Source organism: Amblyraja radiata, chromosome 32 (genome assembly GCF_010909765.2).
Source record: "Amblyraja radiata isolate CabotCenter1 chromosome 32, sAmbRad1.1.pri, whole genome shotgun sequence".
Lineage (NCBI taxonomy): Eukaryota > Metazoa > Chordata > Chondrichthyes > Rajiformes > Rajidae > Amblyraja > Amblyraja radiata.
The window spans coordinates 459,829-479,848 of NC_045987.1; the positions used below are offsets into that span (position 1 = coordinate 459,829).

Below are 20,020 nucleotides of genomic sequence, written 5' to 3' on the forward strand. Positions count from 1 at the left end.
AACCGCCAGTACGCCCGTATACTCGTCATCCGTACGCGCCCGCCGTCTCTCAGTAACAACCAATCACCAGCCCGTCCTCCCTGTCATCATCAGTCTGCGACCATCGGCAACAGCCAATCCCTTGCGTCATCAGCCTGCGACAAAATGTCGCCCCCGACCGCGTCACGGTGCGAGGACTGATTGAGGATGGCGCCGGGACCGGCCTTGTTCTAGAATCTTCGCTCCTTTGCTGCGGGAGGACGAGTGATCTCCAACGTTTGAGCGGCGATGGCTGCGGAGGAGCCCGGGCTGGCGGCCGCCTGGAGCCGCCTGAGCGCCGGCCTGGGCCTCGGCCTCGCCCCACCGGGACCGGTGAGATGCCGACTGACTGACTGACTGACAGACAGAGGAGCTCCGCTGCCCGGGGGGCGGGAGGGACGGGAAAGAGATGATGGAGGAAAGGATGATTGGGGAAAGAAGGATGCGATACGGGGTGGAGGAGGGAGAAACGGGGGAAGGCGAAGAATATCAGTACCAGAAGATAGACACAAAAAGCTGGAGTAACTCAGCAAGTGTGAGTCAGGCAGCAAGTGTGGAGAGAAGGAGACCCTTCAGACTGGGATGTCTGCAGTTCCTTCTTACAATTATCAGGACCAGTCTTAATGCAGGGTCCTGACCCAAAATGTTGACAATTCTCTCCCTTCACAGTAGTTGTTCTTGACCTGAGTTCCTCCAGAAGTTTGTATTTAAAAATGAACTGCACATGCTGGTTTGTACCAAAGATAGACACAAAATGTGGAGTCATAAAGGGTGGAAACAGCCCCTTCGGCCCAACTTGCCCACACCAGCCAACAAGTCCCAGCAACATCAGTCCCACCTGACAGAGTTTGGCCCATATCCCTCCAAACCTGTCCTATCCATGTACCTAACTAGTTCTTAAACATTGGGATAGCCCCAGCCTCAACTACTCCTCTGGCAGCTTGTTCCATCCCCCCCACCACTCTTTGTGTGGAAAAGGTTACCCCTCAGATGCCGAAAACATAAGTCCTCTGGTCCTCAATTCCCCTACTCTGGGCAAGAGACTCTGTGCATCTACCCGATCTATTCCTCTCATGATTGTATATACCTCTATAAGACCACCTCCCCATCCTCCAAGGAATACAGTCTCAGCCTACTCAACATCTCCCTGTAGTTGAGACCCACTAGCCCTGGCAACATATTGCGGTTACAACAGAAGGTGTCTGGGGAGGGGGTGGTTTAGTGGGGAGGGATGTGATCCAAAGAGTTGCAGTGGTCTCTGGAAGGTGGAGATGGGAAGATGTGAATCTGTGGAATTCTCTGCCAAAGAAGGTAGTTGAGGCCAGTTCATTGGCTATATTTAAGAGGGAGTTAGATGTGGCCCTTGTGGCTAAAGGGATCAGGGGGTATGGAGAGAAGGCAGGGATGGGATACTGAGTTGGATGATCAGCCATGATCATATCGAATGGCGGTGCAGGCTCGAAGGGCCGAATGGCCTACTCCTGCACCTATTTTCTATGTTTCTATGATTAGTGGTGGGATCACTGGAGGTGATGGAATTGTTGGAGGATGATGTGTTGGATGTGGAGGCGAAAGGTGAGGAGTAGGGGAACTCTGTCCTTGTTGTATCTGGGGAGAGTGAGAGAGCAGAACTACAGGACACTGAGTGACATGTGTGAAGCGCCCAATAATGACTGAAGGGGGAAAACGCGTTCACTAAAGAATGAGGACATCTCTGTCCTTGTAACCAAAACAATTTGCTTTATAGCTCCCGATTCCTACATTTGCTGTCGGTTGTGTCTCCATTTTGATCACCATGTCCAATGTCTAGAGAAACAAGATGATCTGTCATCTGCTGTGGTTATGATTGTGGGATTTGGGGAACCGATCATGGGAAATCAAGTTTCACAAATTAGATTGAATTATTTTGAAAAGGTGGCAGAGGGGTAGAGGTACATCATTGCCTGAAAGTAGTGACACAGTAGACGGAAGGTGAAGTACCTATTTGGCACGGTTGCTTTCATCGGTTAGGGCATTGAGTACAGGAGTTGGGAAGTCATGTTGCAACTAGTAGTTTGTGAGACCACACTGGAGTATTGTGTACAGTTCTGATAGCCTAGCTACAGGAAGAATGTTGTTAAACTGGAATGACGATGTTACTGGAATTGGAGGGCCTGAGTTATAAAATGAGACTAGATAGACTGGGACTTTTATTTCCCCTGTAGTGTAGGAAAGGTTTTTGAGGGGTATGGACCACATGCAGGCAAATGGGACTAGTTTAGGTGGACATCTTGGTCAGCATGATTGTTGAGCTGAAGGACCTGTTTCCCTACTGTGCAACACATTATTTTATGATTCTATAACTGAAATGTTTATGTTAATGTTATGTAGTTATGTGTCTTGTTGCTTTTTTTAGTATGGCTGTATGGTAATCTGAATTTCACTGTACGTTAAATGGTGCGCGTGACAATAAACTGACCTTGAAACCGTGAAATCATTATGTCCCTCTGTGAAATCATTGTGTTCCTCTGTGAAATCATTCTTTTTCAACTTGTTTTTCAGGAGGTTCCTGGATTGGAAAGTGACGAGTTTCTGGAGGATGAGCTACGAGCTGCACTGGAGGTTTTGCGGCGCTATAGTTTGCACTCGATGATTGTGGAATGGTTCATGGAAGTGTTTCAGGTCGACCTTCAAGGGAAGATTGCAGCAGAGTTCTGGGACTTTATTACACAAAGGGAGAACATGGTGACAGAACAGCAGCGGTCAAAGCTCCTGCACGATGCCTTTTGCATGTTAAACCAGAGGCTGGCTCCCTATATGCACAGCCTCAAGTATTTGGAGACATGGCTGGAAGAAGGACTGATTAACACTGTGGGACCTGGGACGCTGAGGGACAAAGTCTACAACATGGTTAAAGCTGTGTTATTCTTCTCAAGTGTTCAACCTTTCCAGGAGATTATTCACGAGTTTTACACTCGTGCATTCAGTATCTATGTGCATCGTGACAAGAGCCTGCGGACTAGAGACAGTTTGAGTGAAGAAGATGAAGGAGGTGTGGATGATATGGACATGATGACCTGCGCCGGCTGCTGTTCAGAGAAGGAGAAGTGTTGGTGTGGCACCGCCATGGACCAGTTTACACAAGTCAACCGCACACTGTCAGTAACGTAGCTTCCATCAACACTTTAACACAGTTTGTCTGCTGTTCCCTTTGGTAAACACAAACCTACACAATAGGTGGATGTTAATCATTGTTGTTCTAATGTAGAAGATGTGGGTAATCTGAACAAGTTATATGTGTGAAAGAGCTGCCAGAGGAGGTAGTTGAGGTTGGGCTTGTTAAGAAGAGACTGGATAGACTGGGACTGCTTTCCCTGTGGCAGAGGCTGAAGGCTGACATAGAGATTTACAACATTAGGAGGGCCACAGATCGGGTAAATATTCATTTTCCCCCCAAGGAAATGAGAATCCAAAACTAGAGGGTGCAATGGGAAAGTTTAAACGTGGTCTACTGGACAGGTTTTCAACAAGGAGGTTATATAGAATAAGTTGCCAGAGGTACACTTGGAATGTTTCTAAGAAAACATTTAGACTGTTACGTAGGTAGGTAGGTAGGTAAGTAGACAAACGAGATTAGCTCAGACAGGCTTCCTCATCAGCATCGACATGTTGGGTGGAAGGGCCTGTATCTGGTACATAACTCCATCAATCACTATGTTGGAACACGGAAAGAAACCTGATCACCTTGAGAAAACTCACATAGTCACCAGAAAGATGTGGAAAGAGTCGGCATCTGTGTCAGGATCGAGCCTGGGTGTCTGGTGAAGCTGCAGTGCAGTCATAGAGTGACACAGCTTGGAAACAGGCCCTTCAGCCCAACGTGCCCACACCGACCAACATGTCCCATCTACACTATGCTAGGCCCATATCTCTCTAAACCTGTCCTACCCAGGTGCCTGTCTAAATGTTTGTTAAATATTGCGATAGTCCCTGTCTCAACTACCTCCATACTCGTTCCATACACTCACCACACTTTGTGTGAAAAAGTTACCCTTCAGGTTCCTATTAAATCTTTCCCCCCCTCACCTTACACCTATGTTTTCTTGTTCTTGATTCCTCCACTCTGGGTAAGAGACTGAGCGTCTACCCAATCTATTCCTCTCATGATTTTGTACACCTCTATAAGACCACCTCTGATCCTCCTGCGCTCTGAGGAATAGAGACCTAGCTTGTGCATCCACTCCCTATAGCTCATGCGCTTAAATCCTGGCAACATCCTTGTAAATCATCTCTGCACCTGTTCCAGTTTGACAATCTTTCCTATAACACGGTGCCCAGAACTGAAGACAATACTTTAAATGCGGTCTCACCAACATCTTATATAACTGCAACATGACCTAACTTCTATATGGTACTGTCACACTGTCTAAATATTCTCATTAGCACCAAGTTTGCTCAACTTGATGTGGTCTATTTGCGTTTGTTAGGCATTTGCTGAACCTTTTGGAACGCATCAGTGCGGATGCGATCACCACCATCTTGCACAAGATGATTGAGGAGCACGTGGCTAGACTGTGTCGGGGCGAGTATGAAAATTCCTTTCTGGCTCAGCTTGAGGAGGTAATTGAGGCCAATTGTCGTGAATACTTTTGATGATAGTGTTATAACCGAATTTCAGATGTTGTTTTGCAGTTGGAAAATGTAATGGAGAAAGTTAATATATCAAGATCAATAATGTTGTCAGCATATTTATCTACATGTAGATGTTTTGTTTTGACCAAAATGACATGAAAAGGATTTTCCAGTAATGGGAGAGTTTACTGCATAGTCTAAGAATAAAAGGACGTACCTTCAAAATGAGAATGAGGATTTTCTTTGGTCAGAGAGGAGTGAATCTGTGGAATTCATTGCCACAGATGGCTATGGAGGCCAAGACATTGGATATATTTATGGCAGAAATTAATAAGTTCTTGATTACGAAGGACGTCAAAAGTTATGGGAACTAGGCAGGAGACGGGTTGAGAGAGAAAATTAGATCAACCAGGGTTGAATGATGGAGTAGACTCAATGGGCTGAATGGCCTAATTCTTCTCTGTATTATGGTCTTATGTAGTAAAGATCTTTAACTGACATTGGGTGTTCATTCTTTCTGTTCAGTGGTTGGAATCGAAGGTCATCTGTTGGCTGAGCATGGTGTTCCTGCAGAAGTCCAGCATTAAATCAGCATCCCCTCAAACAAGCAGCACCCTGCAGCGCTGGAGAATACACCTGCAGTTTTTCCTCTATCAAGTTTATGCAAATATGAGGATTGAGGAGCTGTTCAGCATCATACGAGGCAAGAGCAGACAATGTCGTTCCTAGTTTAAGAGGGACTGCTATTTTAACCCATGTGAAAAACTACCAGTAATTGCAATGTTTGTGGTTTGGGACAGGATTTAAGCCTGGGCTGTTACGGGCATGAAATGCAACAATGTGGAAGTACCCATTGCCACTAGCGTGTATGTGGTGATTACTAGATCACATCGTATTTGCTTTATCCTCTCCTCCAGACCATAGTCAGGATTCAGCCATCATATTTTAATATTATGCGTTTCCTCAAAGTACGTCCTGTTCATAAAAATTAAATCAGTGTCTCTGGTCGACACTCTTGTGTGGGCCTGACAACATTGTTTGCTTCATTCTACCCATGTTGTGTGAGGTGTCTTTGTTTCAAAAGTATAAGAATTCATTAGACTTGGAGAATAACAGTTTTGTTTAGAAGTTGCTAATCTCTGTTTTTCTTTGAACCGCAGACTTCCCTGAATCCAAGGCTGCATTGCAGGACCTGAAAGTATGTCTTGAGAGGACAAACCAGAGACAGCAGCTGCTGTCATCGCTGAAGATGGCACTAGAGACCAGGCTTCTGCACCCAGGTCTCTGTTTGTTGTGTACAAAATAACATGAGCAGCGTCTGGAAATAAATGTGTGTTGTAGTAAATATTGAAACCAAGCATGGCTTGTTCTCCGGGTCTAGTACTCTAAACTAAACTCAACTCTAATCTGCCACCATTTGAACTTTGGTGTTGGTGGACAAGTTTATCTTCTGAACTATTGGACATTACTCCCATTAATATCCTAAATGCACATTCATTTCACTTTATTTTAGATGTTATACAGCAGTATAGGTAATTTTCCCAGAACCTGGCCCATACTCTGAATCTTTCCATCCATGTACCTGTCCAAGAGCCTATTATAACTTTCTCTACCACGCCCTCTGGCCACTGGTATCACCCTCTGGCAGCTCGTATCATGTATGCACCGCCCTCGGTGTGAAAAATGTTGCCACTCGCATCCCTTTTAAATCTTTCCTTCTCATCTTAAACCTATGTCTGTGTCTGAAGAAGGGTCTCGACCCGAAACGTCACCCATTCCTTCCCTCCACAGATGCTGCCTGACTTGCTGAGTTACTCCAGCATTTTGTGTCTACCTTCGAATTAAACCCATGTCCTTTAGTTTAAGTCTCCCCTACCCTGGGAACCTGTGGTTTGCCCAGTCCCAGCCTATCCACTCGCTCCTTATAACTCACGCCCTTTTCCCAGCAACATCCTTTTGAAAGTAATATATGTAGATGGAAAGTGGAAGGAGGAGCTGATGAGAGACTTTCAACAAACAACCTTCAAGGTGAAAGTTTTGATTTTGTTTCCTGACCCTTGTGATTGTTGAACAGATTACATGTGTGTATTAGTGGAAGAAGCCAGCATTGGTACCATTACTCAAGGAAGAGAGCTGGTGGTTTGGTTTCTAATCTGTCTAATTGGCAAGAGCCTTAAAATAATGAAAATAAACATGTTTCAGATGTGAGAAAATCATGAGAAACAGTCATGTGATGTAATTTCCAAATGTAATTGCCAGCTGAATTTTCCATTTTCATATTGCTCTTTGATAAAAGAAATCCATGCAGTTTGATTTTCAGCCATTAATGAATAATGAATTATCTTTATTTAGGAGTGAACACTGCTGATGTGATCACGCTGTACATTTCTGCAATCAAAGCCCTGCGTGAGTTGGACCCATCCATGGTGATTCTGCAAGTGGTGTGTGAGCCAGTCCGCAAGTACCTGAGGTAGGTTGCACCTGTGTTGCCATCTTCACCATTCAAGCATCTTTGCGTCCTCATCACTCCTTATATTCTTGCTTAGTTTAGTCTCATCAGCAAACGGAAATATGACACAAAAATCTGGAGTAACTCAGCAGGTCAGGCAGCATCATTGGAGAAAAGGAACAGGTGACGTTTCAGGTCGAGGGAATGGTCTATATTCGGTGTAAACTAGCATCTGCAGTTCCTTCCTACACATTTTTGAATTATGACATTTGTTTTCCTTGGCCAAATAATTGATACAGATAGTGAATACCTAAATCCCAACTCCAATTCCTATGTTACCACACAAGTCATCAACTGTGAACCTGGGAAGACCATTTTATTCCTACTTTGTTTTTTGTTTTTAAACTGGCTCTTAATCCACACTAGAAAATATCCCCTAATTTCAGGTGCCTTTTATTTGTTGACCAGCATCCTGTGTGAAATATTATGAAACCCAAACACACCGCATCCACTGATTGTTTTTCTCCCCCTCGTCTATTTGATGTGATACATAGAAATAGAAACATAGAAATTAGGTGCAGGAGTAGGCCATTCGGCCCTTCGAGCCTGCACCGCCATTCAATATGATCATGGCTGATCATCCAACTCAGTATCCCGTACCTGCCTTCTCTCCATACCCTCTGATCCCCTTAGCCACAAGGGCCACATCTAACTCCCTCTTAAATATAGCCAATGAACTGGCCTCGACTACCCTCTGTGGCAGAGAGTTCCAGAGATTAACCACTCTCTGTGAAAAATGTTCTTCTCATCTCGGTTTTAAAGGATTTCCCCCTTATCCTTAAGCTGTGACCCCTTGTCCTGGACTTCCCCAACATCGGGAGCAATCTTCCTGCATCTAGCCTGTCCAACCCCTTAAGAATTTTGTAAGTTTCTATAAGATCCCCTCTCAATCTCCTAAATTCTAGAGAGTATAAACCAAGTCTATCCAGTCTTTACATTCAGATACATTCTCAAAGAACGGCAATAAATGATTCAATCACTATGACATTTTCATAAATCCATATTGCATCTTCCCAATACTACTACTAATTTCAAAGTGCTCTGTTGCGACTTTCTTAAAAATAGATTCCAGCATTTTCCCTGATGTCAGGCCAACAGGTGGAAAGTTCATGTTTTCTCTTTCCCTCCCTTCTTGAAGAATCAGATCTGCTACACTCCTGTCAGCAGGAACCACTCCACAAACAGCATCATAAATACAGACAATACTGTAAACAATCAGCAGGTTGTATAAACATCTGTGGAAAGAAAATCTGAGCTATTGTTTTAGGTTGAAGGCTCTTTGTTAGAATCTGTAATTTTGAAAGTTAATAACAACTATATTAATATCCAGGCCTTTCAGAACTCTGGGACGTGGACATCAGGTTTCCTGGTCACCATTCTCCATATGAGCTTTTTATGACGTAGAATTCAGACCCATAGCCTAGCTGGCCTGTAGATGTGAGATACTAGGATAGACACAGAGTGCTGGAGTAACTCAGCTGGTCAGGCAGCATCTGTGGAGAACATGGATAGGTGATGTTTCACAGAGTGCTGGAGTAACTCAACGGGTCAGGCAGCATCTGTAGAGAACATGGATAGGTGACATTTCACAGAGTGCTGGAGTAACTCAGCGGGTCAGGCAGCATCTATGGAGAACATGGATAGGTGATGTTTCACAGACTGCTGGAGTAACTCAGCGGGTCAGGCAGCATCTCTGGTCTCTATAACGAGTTTGTTTGTTTGTCGTGCAGGACACGTGAGGACACAGTGCGGCAGATAGTGGCCGGTCTGACTGATGACTCCGAGGGCTCCAGTGATCTGGCCCATGAGTTATCCAAGGCAGACCCCATCACTCTGGAGCACGGGCAGGACAGTGATGATGATATGTCTGATCCAGAGGACTGGCTTCCCGATCCTGTCGATGCAGATCCAGGTAATCCCTCCAAGTGGGAAATGTGTGCAAGATGTAAGCAATATCAGATCGATAACTAAAACCTAATTGCCAGATCTATTTACATTAAAGTGAAGTTTAAACCAGTTACTCATCAAGTTAACATTCATAAGATGTTCTTACTGCAAAAAATGTCAGTGAAGGGTTGCATCTGGAATAAGGAGGCACAAGAGAAATAGCAGGTGAATGTTTGATGGATATTTGTGGGAATATAAAAATTCAATCTTCAGAGATCTTTGTAGTAACTTCAAATGTCCCATCACACTAAGCAGCTATATGGAGCATATTAACACAGACGCCAAGATGTACAAAATAGTATAAGGCGTTACTTTCAAGGTAACTACCTCACAGTTTTCCAATCTCTACATCAAAATGTATATTATCTCAGATTGGGAGTTGTTCTAATGGACCTGAATCTCACAAAGATTTCTCAGTAATCCTTCCTTGCCTCAATCATTCTGACATGTCATGCAACTTCTTAAAGCAGTCTTTTAAATTTAAACCAAACATCATGCGGAGGCTTTTGCATTTTTACTTAGTTCCATTTTCTTGCAACTACCAAAAATGATGATAGTACGTCTTCACTTGATTTCAGGTAAATCTGGTTCAAAGCGAAGGTCTTCTGACATCATCACCTTGCTGGTCAGCATTTATGGCAGTAAAGAGCTTTTTATCAATGAATATCGTACACTGCTGGCTGACCGCATACTCCATCACTTCAGCTACATCACCTGCAGGTACCAAGATGTTTGTGTTCTTGGGTCTATGTCACTACGGATTCAATGATTGTACCTCTTACTGATATAGAATAGACAGTGGGTTTTATCCCCGATTAGGTTGATTCATAACAACATTCCATAATCTCATTCCATTAAATCATAATTTGTTTTTTTAAATTCATCCTTTCCTCACATTGTGCACCATCTGCCAACTTCTCCTCACTTGATCTTTCCATATCCCTTGGCAGGCTTCTTGTGCCATTCTCACAGCTTGCTATCCCTCTTCTCTCTGTGTTGTCAAGCACATTTATCAACAGTATGCTTAGTTTCTTCAAATCATGTTTGCTTTGACAATGCGAATGCCACGATGAGCAGTGTGAGCCTCACAGAGTCACAGAGTGATACAGTGTGGAAACAGGCCCTTCGGCCCAACTCGCCCACACCGGCCAACAATGTCCCACCTTAGTCCCAACTTGCTTGCGCTTGGTCCATATCCCTCCAAACCTGTCCTATCCATGTACCTGTCCAACTGTTTCTTAAACAATGGGATAGTCCCAGCCTCAACTACCTCCTCTGGCAGCTCGTTCAATTAACCCACCACCCTTTGTATGAAAAAGTTACCTCTCGGATTCCAATTAAATATTTTCCCCTTCACCTTGAACCTATGTCCTCTGGTCCTCGATTTCCCTACTCTGGGCAAAAGACTCTGTGCATCTACCCGATCTATTCCTCTCATGTTTTGTATACCTCTATAAGAGCTCCCCTCATCCTCCTACAGTCCATGGAATAGAGACCCAGTCTACTCAACCTCTCCCTATAGCTCGCACCCTCTTGTCCTGGCAACATCCTCGTAAATCTTTTCTGAACCCTTTCAAGCTTGACAATATCTTTCCTATAACATGGTGCCCAGAACTGAACACAATATTCTAAATGCGGTCTCACCAACGTCTTATACAATTGCAACATGGCCTCCCAACTTCTATACTCAATACTCTGACTGATGAAGCCCAAAGTGCCATAATCCTTTTTGACCACCTTATCTACCTGCGACTCGACCTTCATGGAACCATGCACCTGTACTCCTAGATCCCTCTGCTCTACAACACTACCCAGAGGCCTACCATTCACTGTGTCCTGCCCTTGTTCGACGTCCCAAAATGCAATATCTCACACTTCTCTATATTAAATTCCATCAACCATTCCTCCACCCACCTGGCCAATCGATCCAGATCCTGCTGCAATCTTTTACAACCATCTTCACTATCTGCAAAACCACGAACTTTTGTATCATCAGCAAACTTGCTAATCTTGCCCTGTATGTTCTCATCCAAATCATTGATGTAGATGACAAACAGTAACGGGCCCAGCAGCGAACCCTGAGGTGCACCACTAGTCACAGGCATCCATTCTGAGAAGCAACCTTCCACCATCACCCTCTGCTTCCTTATATATATTCAATGGTACATGGTCACACTGATCTGTTCTGTATTTATTTATGCCTACTATATTATTCTGTTGTGCTGAAGCAAAGCAAGAATTTCATTGTCCTAGCTGGGACACATGACAATAAACTCTCTTGAATCTAGAATCTTGAATCTTCCATAGAGCCAATTTGCTATCCATTCAGCTATCTCTCCTTGGATCCCATGCGATCTAACCTTCCAGAGCAGCCTACCATGCGGCACCTTGTCGAACACCTTACTAAAGTCCAGGTACACAACATCTACAGCTCTGCCTTCATGGGTCTTCTTGATCCAACGTAATCTGCTTTCCCTTGCTGGGATTACTGACTGACTCAGAGATGCAGCAGGGAAACAGGCTCTTCGGCCCATCCAGCACATGCTGACCATCAATCCACAGTGCACTCTGCTTCTATGTTATCCCACTTTCCGCTCCCTGCACACTAGAGGCAACAAAGCATTTATTGCAGCAGGAATGCTGATTGTTGATGTGAGACTGCTTTGTTGCAGGGAGATACGGAACCTGGAGTTACTGAAGCTGCGCTTTGGAGAGGCACAGATGCACTTTTGTGAAGTCATGTTAAAGGTGGGTGCTTGAAACCTCCTCCTCTGTTCCTCGGCATTGAGGATGACTGATTGCTGCTTGATTTCTGTGGGTTGTGATGCAGTTGCAGATGCCAACAGGAGCTGAAGGCTGGAGTACAAGAGGTACTTGACTGGGTAGTGTTGTAGGTGGTCATCTATCCTGGTGTATTCCTAACCTGTCTATAGTTGCTCCACGGAGCAGGATTGGGCTTGTTACCAGAGAGACACTCTGTATTGTGCATAACTATGCAGCCCAACCACAGGGGGGAATGAGAGCCATTGCCCCCTCATGCTCAGTAGCAGGTAATGAGAGACACACTGGGATGTGGGCCGAATGGAGCAAGGGCTTCCAGTCCCCAGCCCCAGCCCATCCTCCCACCATGCTGAGCCCCATCCCAGCCCAGGGTGGCTGCTCACTCTGACCACCCTCCCAGCTTAGCCAATGCCCTCCGAGGCAGCCATTGCTCAGTGTGTCAGTGGCCCACTCCACACCCAGTCACGCAGTGAGACCACTTTAACCATTTCAATGCTGCCACAGTGCCGAGCCCTGAGCCGGTTTGCCGGCAACCTGTGTGTGGCGTCAGCAAGGTCAGGTTCTCCCGGCGCAGCCACCATTTCTAGTTTTCATTTTAAACTGTTTGTTTTAAACAACCATTATGTAATTTAAATCTAAATTCTCCAAATTAATGCCTTCTCCTGGTTTAAAAGGCAAGGAGTAGTCCAGTCTACACTGGTTATTACAACATTTGGTTATAGTGGACAGAGGGAATCAGGCACCACTGTCTCTTGGCACACAGGCTGCTAATTACACTGTGAGAGGCCATTAACATTGACAAGCAATTGCTTCAATCGCCACTTCAATTGACCACTATTAGTTTAATAAACGGTCTTTGTTTTATAGCAAAAATATATATTTTAGCTGTTAAATAGAACTTTATATTTGAAAACAACTTGTAGTTTCACGGAGTGACACGAGGTGTTTGTAGCGAATCTATTACTGGGTTGCAGTGAACAATCAGCAACAAGACAGTCCCCTCCCGCCATGGTCTGTTATAACGAGGGTTCAGCGTATATCTGGCTGATCGGTAATTGACTTTACAGACTTTGTGTTTTGTTCTCCAGGATGTGGCCGACTCTCGACGCATAAACAGCCATATCCATGAAGAGGAACATGAGGGGCCCCTACACCTGAATGCAATGATACTCTCCGGGGAATTTTGGCCTCCACTAAAAGAGGAAAAGCTGGAGCTCCCTCCTGAAGTGAAAGAAGCAATGGATGCTTACACCAAGAAGTATGAGAAGTTGAAAGTAAGTATCATGGACAATAGATGCAGGTGGAGGCCATTCGGCTCTTCCAGCCAGTACTACCATGTGATCATGGCTGATCATCCACAATCAGCAATAATAATAATACATTTTATTTATGGGCGACTTTTAGGACTCTCAAGGACACCTTACAGATTAAAACAAGCAAATTACAAACATATAAACAAAATGAAACAAAAAAGTAGTTGGGACATCAACAATACACAATTCAAAGAGTACCCCGTTCCTGCCTTCTCCCCATATCCCCCGACTACGCTATTTTTAAGAGCTCTATCTAACTCTCTCTTGAAAGCATCCAGAGAATTGGCCTCCACTGCCTTCTGAGGCAGAGAATTCCACAGATTCACCTCTCTCTGGTGTAAAAGTGTTTCCTCATTACCATATGTCTTTCTGTCTTTAATGACTGGGCAAGCTTGGCGAGGATGGTTTAAGGTCCACTGATTATAGGCATGGCCTCGGCAGCTTATCTTCAGCTTCCCTTGTTTACAAAGATTGTAACAGTCTTTGAAGTAACAACTTCCCCCAGCCAGAGTTGATCAGCTGGGGTAATACTGCTTGTCCAGTCATACTTGTAGAGGGTGGTGCAGGAGGAGCACTTTGCTGCTGTAATGCTTCTTTCTCAGACCACATGACGGAGACCAAGTGATGTTGGAAACTAAACCCTGTTGACTAGCACCTGCACAAGGTAGCAGGTTTACCAGCATCTGCAGTTCCTTCATACACACTTCTCAATTTACATTTTCAGTCCAGGTTTTTGTGATCACACTTCATGTTTCCTCATGAATTGCATCTGCTCACGTGCTCTATGTCACGCCCCATTGTTTGTGGTTTTAAATGGGAGATCATTTTAGGTGGAAACAAAGATCTGCAGATGGTGGGTAACACTGAAGGACACAAAGTGCTGGAGTAACTCAGCGGCTCAGGCAACATGTCTGGAGAACATGGATAGATGAAGGTTAGGGACCCTTCTTCAGACTGAACTTCTCCAGAGATGCTGCTTGACCTGCTGAGTTACTCCAGCACATGTCCTTTTGAGATATTTTTAAGACTTGCAGAACTGTAAGCGGTTCTGGTTATTTTATAGACGTTTCCTTATTTCCCACGTCTTGTGATGAAAAGTTGGCGGCAGGAGAATAATTTGATTTAAGCTGCAAGCCATGATCACATTGAATGACGGCGCAGGCTCGAAGGGCCGAATGGCCTACCCCTGCATCTATTGTCTATTAGATTGTGTCGTGTTTAACCGGGGATGCTGCCCAATTGTTTCATTGCATATGGTCAGTGCAATACTCTGGGGGGGGGGGGGGGGGGAGTACAGTGTGTCTTGACTTTGATTCACCATTGAAGAATGTCCTTTTGGGTTGCGAGGTGGAGTTGCCTAGAGGTACCAGTCGAGGTGTCATTAATGCCACTTTAATGGTCTCATCATGTTTAGGCCATGAGGTCTTTGAACTGGAAGCCTCACTTGGGGAACGCAGACCTGGAGATTGAGCTGGCTGACCGGACTCTGTCCGTATCCGTGACTCCTGTGCACGCTGCCATTATTATGCACTTCCAACAGAAAAGTAAGTACCTGAAGGTAGACAAAAATTCTGGAGGAACTCAGCGGGTGGGGTAGCATCTATGGAGCGAAGGAAATGGGCAACGTTTCGGGTCGAAAGGGTTTAGATCCGAAACTTTGCCTATTTCCTTCGCTCCATAGATGCTGCCGCACCCGCTGAGTTCCTCCAGCACTTTTGTCTACCTTCGATTCTCCAGCATCTGCAGTTTCTTCTTGAACAAAGTAAGTACCTGTACCAGTAGTGAAGTACAAACCAAAAATAACACTTCAGTATTACATCCCGATTAAAGCAAGGAATTGTAATCATTGGTCTTTAGAGGCTGGATAGGAAGGTTGACACGAGACAGCAGCTACTGGAATCTGAAGAGACAAACACTGCTGGAGGAACTCAGCGGGTTAGGCAGCATCAGCCGGTGCAAACCTATGGTCAGCTACCTTGCTGGTTAGTTTATAGATACAGCATGGAAACAGGCCCTTTGGCCCATCCAGCCCACGCTGACCATCGATCACCCGTACACACACGTTATCCCAGTATACTCTATGGGGCAATTTACAGAGGCCAGTGAAGATATATCCCCACGTGTCTTTGTGATGTGGGAGGAAATGGCTATATTTAAGAGGGAGTTGGATGTGGCTAAGGGAATCAGGGGGTGTGGAGAGAAGGCAGGTACAGGATACTGAGTTGGATGATCAGCCATGATCATATTGAATGGTGGTGCAGGCTCGAAGGGCCGAATGGCCTACTCCTGCACCTATTGTCTATGTTTCTATGAAACCAACACAGTCACAGGGAGAACATGCAAACTCCGCACAGACAGCACCTGTAGTCAGGATTGAACCTGGGCCTGTGGTGCTGTGAGCCAGCAACTCTGTGCCACTGGGTATTCTTTTGAGCAGTTTCAGGGCATTTTTAAATTTTGAATGAGGACATACCGAAGTTTATGAGTGAAACATATGCAAAGAGATTGTGTACCTGAGATGGGTCCTGCACTGAGTGTCCTTGTGTGCAGTGTTGGTCAGGTGTGTGTGTACCTGCAGGTACATGTGCAGTGTTGGTCAGGTGTGTGTGTGTACATGTGCAGTGTTGGTCAGGTGTGTGTGTACCTGCAGGTACATGTGCAGTGTTGGTCAGGTGTGTGTGTGTACCTGCAGGTACATGTGCAGTGTTGGTCAGGTGTGTGTGTGTGTGTGTACATGTGCAGTGTTGGTCAGGTGTGTGTGTACCTGCAGGTACATGTGCAGTGTTGGTCAGGTGCGTGTGTGTACATGTGCAGTGTTGGTCAGGTGTGTGTGTACCTGCAGGTACATGTGCAGTGTTGGTCAGGTGTGTGTGTTCCCACAGGTACGTGGACTCTGGAGGAACTGAGTGATGTGCTGAAAGTGCCAGTCATTGCCCTGAGGAGGAAGATAGCTCTTTGGCAACAACATGGAGTCCTGAAGGAAGATCCTGCTGACACGTTCACAGTAATTGAGGAAGAACAGAAGGACCAACAGGAGAAAATGGTTTTGATCGATAGTGATGAGGAGGGTGACTCTGCCATGGCCTCCCAAGCTGACCAGAAGGAGGAGGAGCTGCAGGTAGATCGGTTACTTGCCTCGTACATTAATAATCTGGAGCTTGTTCCCATAAACATTGATCTGTACTATAATTCCCTTTACAGTGCAATGATATTCAGTTACTCAGAATATTGCCCGCAGTATCTTACCCACAGTGAAGCCTTTGGACTTGTTGTCTACATTTGCATTGGCATCTGATTATCCAATGACAATGTTTCTGATACTGTATTTTGTTACGTGGTAAAGATTTGCATTTATATGGAACAGGTCACCATCAAGTCAAGTCAAGTTTATTTGTCACATACACATACGAGATGTGCAGTGAAATGAAAGTGGCAATGCTCGCGGACTTTGTGCAAAAAGACAAACAACCAACCAAACAAACTATAAACACAATCATAACACACATATTCTTTTACATAATAAATAATGGAAGGAAAAACGTTCAGTAGAGTTAGCCTCTCCACCTGAGTTTTAAATTGGGCATCACAAATCATCAATGTCCAACTAGGCTGAAAGACAAACTGTGACGTGGTCTCCGGGAGGAGCCACTGTTTGAAGATGGAGCTGAGACGGGCATTGTGTTACACGGGCTTTACATGCTTGAAAAGCAGCGGCTAATTCAAAACCACAAAGTGAATGTGAGCGCGTTATTCCTAAAATATAAACCACGTAAATCTCACAAGGGCGTTATTTCAAACATACATAAATCATACGCGTGCAAAACGCGCGGTGCCTGTACCCGAGACCACCGGTCGCCCCTCTCTAGACACCCACAGAATGAAAGGCGTGAATGTACAGATAATGAGAGTGTTGTGGTCCTGGGTTCCAGCATGAATTGGTGGCTGGAGGAGTTAGAGCAGAGACCATCGTGTGGTGTCTCCATGTCTAAGCAGTGGCGTGATGTGTGTTTTTCAGCTTTTCTGGACATACATACAGGGTATGCTGACCAACCTTGAGAGCTTGCCCCTGGAGCGCATTCACACCATGCTGAAGATGTTTGTGATGACAGGGCCGGTATTGACGGAGATCGACATGCAGGAGCTCCAAGCCTTCCTGCAGAAGAAGGTGATGGACCACCAGCTGGTCTATTCTGCTGGCGTTTACCGGCTCCCCAAATCCAACTGCTGAGACAGAGCGAGCCGTGCACACAAAAAGGTAACTTTGTTCTTTCCCTCCCTGTGGGGAAGATTATGCAAGGTTTTTGTTCCAGTTTTAAAGTGATCATTAACTATGTTGACCCTGCAACAAAAAAAAGTCAAAGTGCTGGAGTAACTCAGTGGGTCAGGCAGCATCTCTGGAGAACATGGAATGACATTTGGGGTCAAGAGTCTAAGACAGGGTGGCAAGGTGGTGCTGCGGTAGAATTGCTGCTCACAGCATCAGGTTTGATCCCGACCTAGGGTGCTGTCTCTGTGGAGTTTGCAAGTTCTCTCAGGTGCTCTGGTTTCCTCCCACATCCCAGAGACGTGCGGGTTAATTGTCTTCTGTAAATTGTCCCTGCTGCGTAGGGTATGAAACTGGGATAACACAGAGCCGGTGTACGGTGATCATCAGTCGGGGTGAAGAGCCCATTTCCACGCTGTATCTCTTAACCAAACCATTGACTTGTGTCTGGGTGCAGACTGAGCATTGGCAGGAGAGAGTGTGATTTGGAGCGGTTCACTCCACTGAAGCACAAGGGGTGGGGGAGGATGTTGTCGTCCTTCACCTCCAGGGAAGCAGAAATCCACTGAAAGACAAACCGGAAATGCTGGGAACATTCAGTAGCTCTGGTGAAGTCTATTTCATATTTCAGTTCATTGCCCTGACCCGAGAGTTTTTCCAGCATTTCTGTTAAACAAAAGCTTGGGTCAAGTTGAGAAGTCTTGGGGTCTGGTGAAAATAACGACATTTGGATCGGTTGTGTAAAAAAGGGATGATCAGTTTCTGCAAGTTAGGGTTGGTTTCTGCCCAAGAGCTGTAATTGATCAATGGTTGCCCTTTAAAGGTGGTGTAGGCAGGGTGTAGGATTGTTCCCATAAGACAAAACAATTTAGCCAACGCTGAACTAGTGAACGATGACAAAGATATAGAGGAAGATCAAGAAGAACATGAAGTGTAAAAAGCTGTCGATTCTGACATTGGTAACTAAAATGTTTGTAAAAGATCAATAACATGAATAGAATAGAATAGAATAGAATAGTTTCTTTATTGTCATTGTAACATGAACCATGTACAACGAAATTGTAAAATGTCAGCCAGTCAGTGCACCATTCAAACATTTCTAAAAGCTAACGATACATACAAGGTAAATATTTAAAAAAGATAAACAACTAAAATAAATATCATAAAAATAGCACGCATAAACACCCAGCCCTACATCCTTCTGTCGATTTCACAGTCTCTTGTATGTATCGCCCCTGCGTTCCTTGGCGGCTACATTTAGTGCCTTTATAGCAGTGGGGTAAAAACTGTTTTTAAGTCTGTTTGTCCTTGTCCTTGTAGATCTGTACCGTCTGCCTGACGGTAACAGTTCAAACAGGGAGTGTCCGGGGTGGGAAATGTCCTTTATAATACTCTGGGATTTTTTGATGCAGCGGGAACTGTGTAAGTCCTCCAAGGTAAGGAGAGGGCAGCCGACAATCCTCTGGGCGTTGTCAATGGCCCTCTGGAGCGCTTGAGCAGATTGACAATGAACAGATTGAGTCCAAGTACAAGTTACTGGCAAATACTCAGAGTGATACATCATGGAAACAGGCCCTTCGGCCCACTGAGTCCATGCCGACCATTGTCACCCGTTCACACTAGCTCTCATCCACTCCCTACACACTAGGGGCAATTTACAGAGGCCAATTAACATACAAACTTGCATATGTTTGGAATAAGGAAGCATTCTGGAAGACCCAGATGTCATGGGAGAACGTGCAAACTCCACACAGATAGCAGCCAAGGTCAGGATTGAGCCCAGGTCTCTGGTGCTGCGAGGCAGCAGCTTTACTGTGCTGCCCAATTATTCGAATTTCTGTTCAAAATCTGCTTATGTGAACTAGAGATGATATATCTCTTAACAAAGTGTAAAATAGAATCTTTAGACTTCAAAATCAATATTTGGGTTGAAATTCACAATGTGTTGAATGTTTTGTGTCCTTCATGGCAGCAGTGATGATGGAGGAATATTTAAACACATTACTGCTGGCAGACAATCTGCTCAGGTTCTTTTATTCTCGGGTCTTCTGTGGTCGACTGTTGAGAGAGATCGACGCGTGGCCTGCTTCTATTTCAGCACACAATCCACAACCACAAACAACTCTTCAAAGAAAAATGCATGCTCTGCTCGATTTCTTATTTGAAAGAGAAATCTCTGAACTCTAAGGTAGATACAAAATGCTGGAGAAACTCAGCGGGTGAGGCAGCATCTATGGAGAGAAGGAATTGGCGACGTTTTGGGTATTTCCAGAACAGACAGACAGAATCAGTTCATCAACTTCTGATTCAATGTCTTTGTGACCGATGCTGGTGAGAAGCTTTGTTTGGAAGTAGAATCCTGTATCTGCCTGCAGAATCAAGACCAGAATCCTGGATTCACCTCTGTTCTGTTGTAACCACAACCTGATAGAAGTCTGCCCAAAGATGTCTTTGGTGAATGAGAATGAGATTCATACACAAGATACTTGTATTCTGAGAGAAGCAGACTGGAGTGATCAAAACATGTCTATAAAAGTTGGCTTTGCATATTCTTTAAAAGTTCTTTAAGTGTTACAT

At 44.9% G+C, this 20,020-nt stretch overlaps 1 protein-coding gene across 5 annotated transcripts; it reads left to right on the top strand.

The window, feature by feature from the left end:
- The first annotated feature begins 91 nt into the window (after positions 1-91).
- anapc2 (anaphase promoting complex subunit 2) lies at positions 92-20,002 on the top strand. Of its 5 annotated transcripts, none has more exons than XM_033049035.1 (14): positions 92-351; positions 2,560-3,155; positions 4,485-4,617; positions 5,155-5,332; positions 5,790-5,909; positions 6,982-7,099; positions 8,869-9,050; positions 9,664-9,805; positions 11,758-11,833; positions 12,955-13,140; positions 14,594-14,723; positions 16,062-16,297; positions 17,195-17,434; positions 19,419-20,002. In XM_033049035.1, exons 1-13 carry the CDS (start codon positions 268-270, stop codon positions 17,405-17,407), a joined length of 2,394 nt encoding a protein of 797 aa, XP_032904926.1. In that variant the 5' UTR covers positions 92-267; the 3' UTR covers positions 17,408-17,434; positions 19,419-20,002. The 5 variants fall into 5 exon arrangements, with proteins under 5 accessions (XP_032904926.1, XP_032904922.1, XP_032904923.1 ...); XM_033049031.1 differs by having other exon boundaries at positions 144-351; positions 16,044-16,297; positions 19,416-20,002; XM_033049032.1 differs by having other exon boundaries at positions 144-351; positions 16,044-16,297.
- Positions 20,003-20,020: the final 18 nt, after the last annotated feature.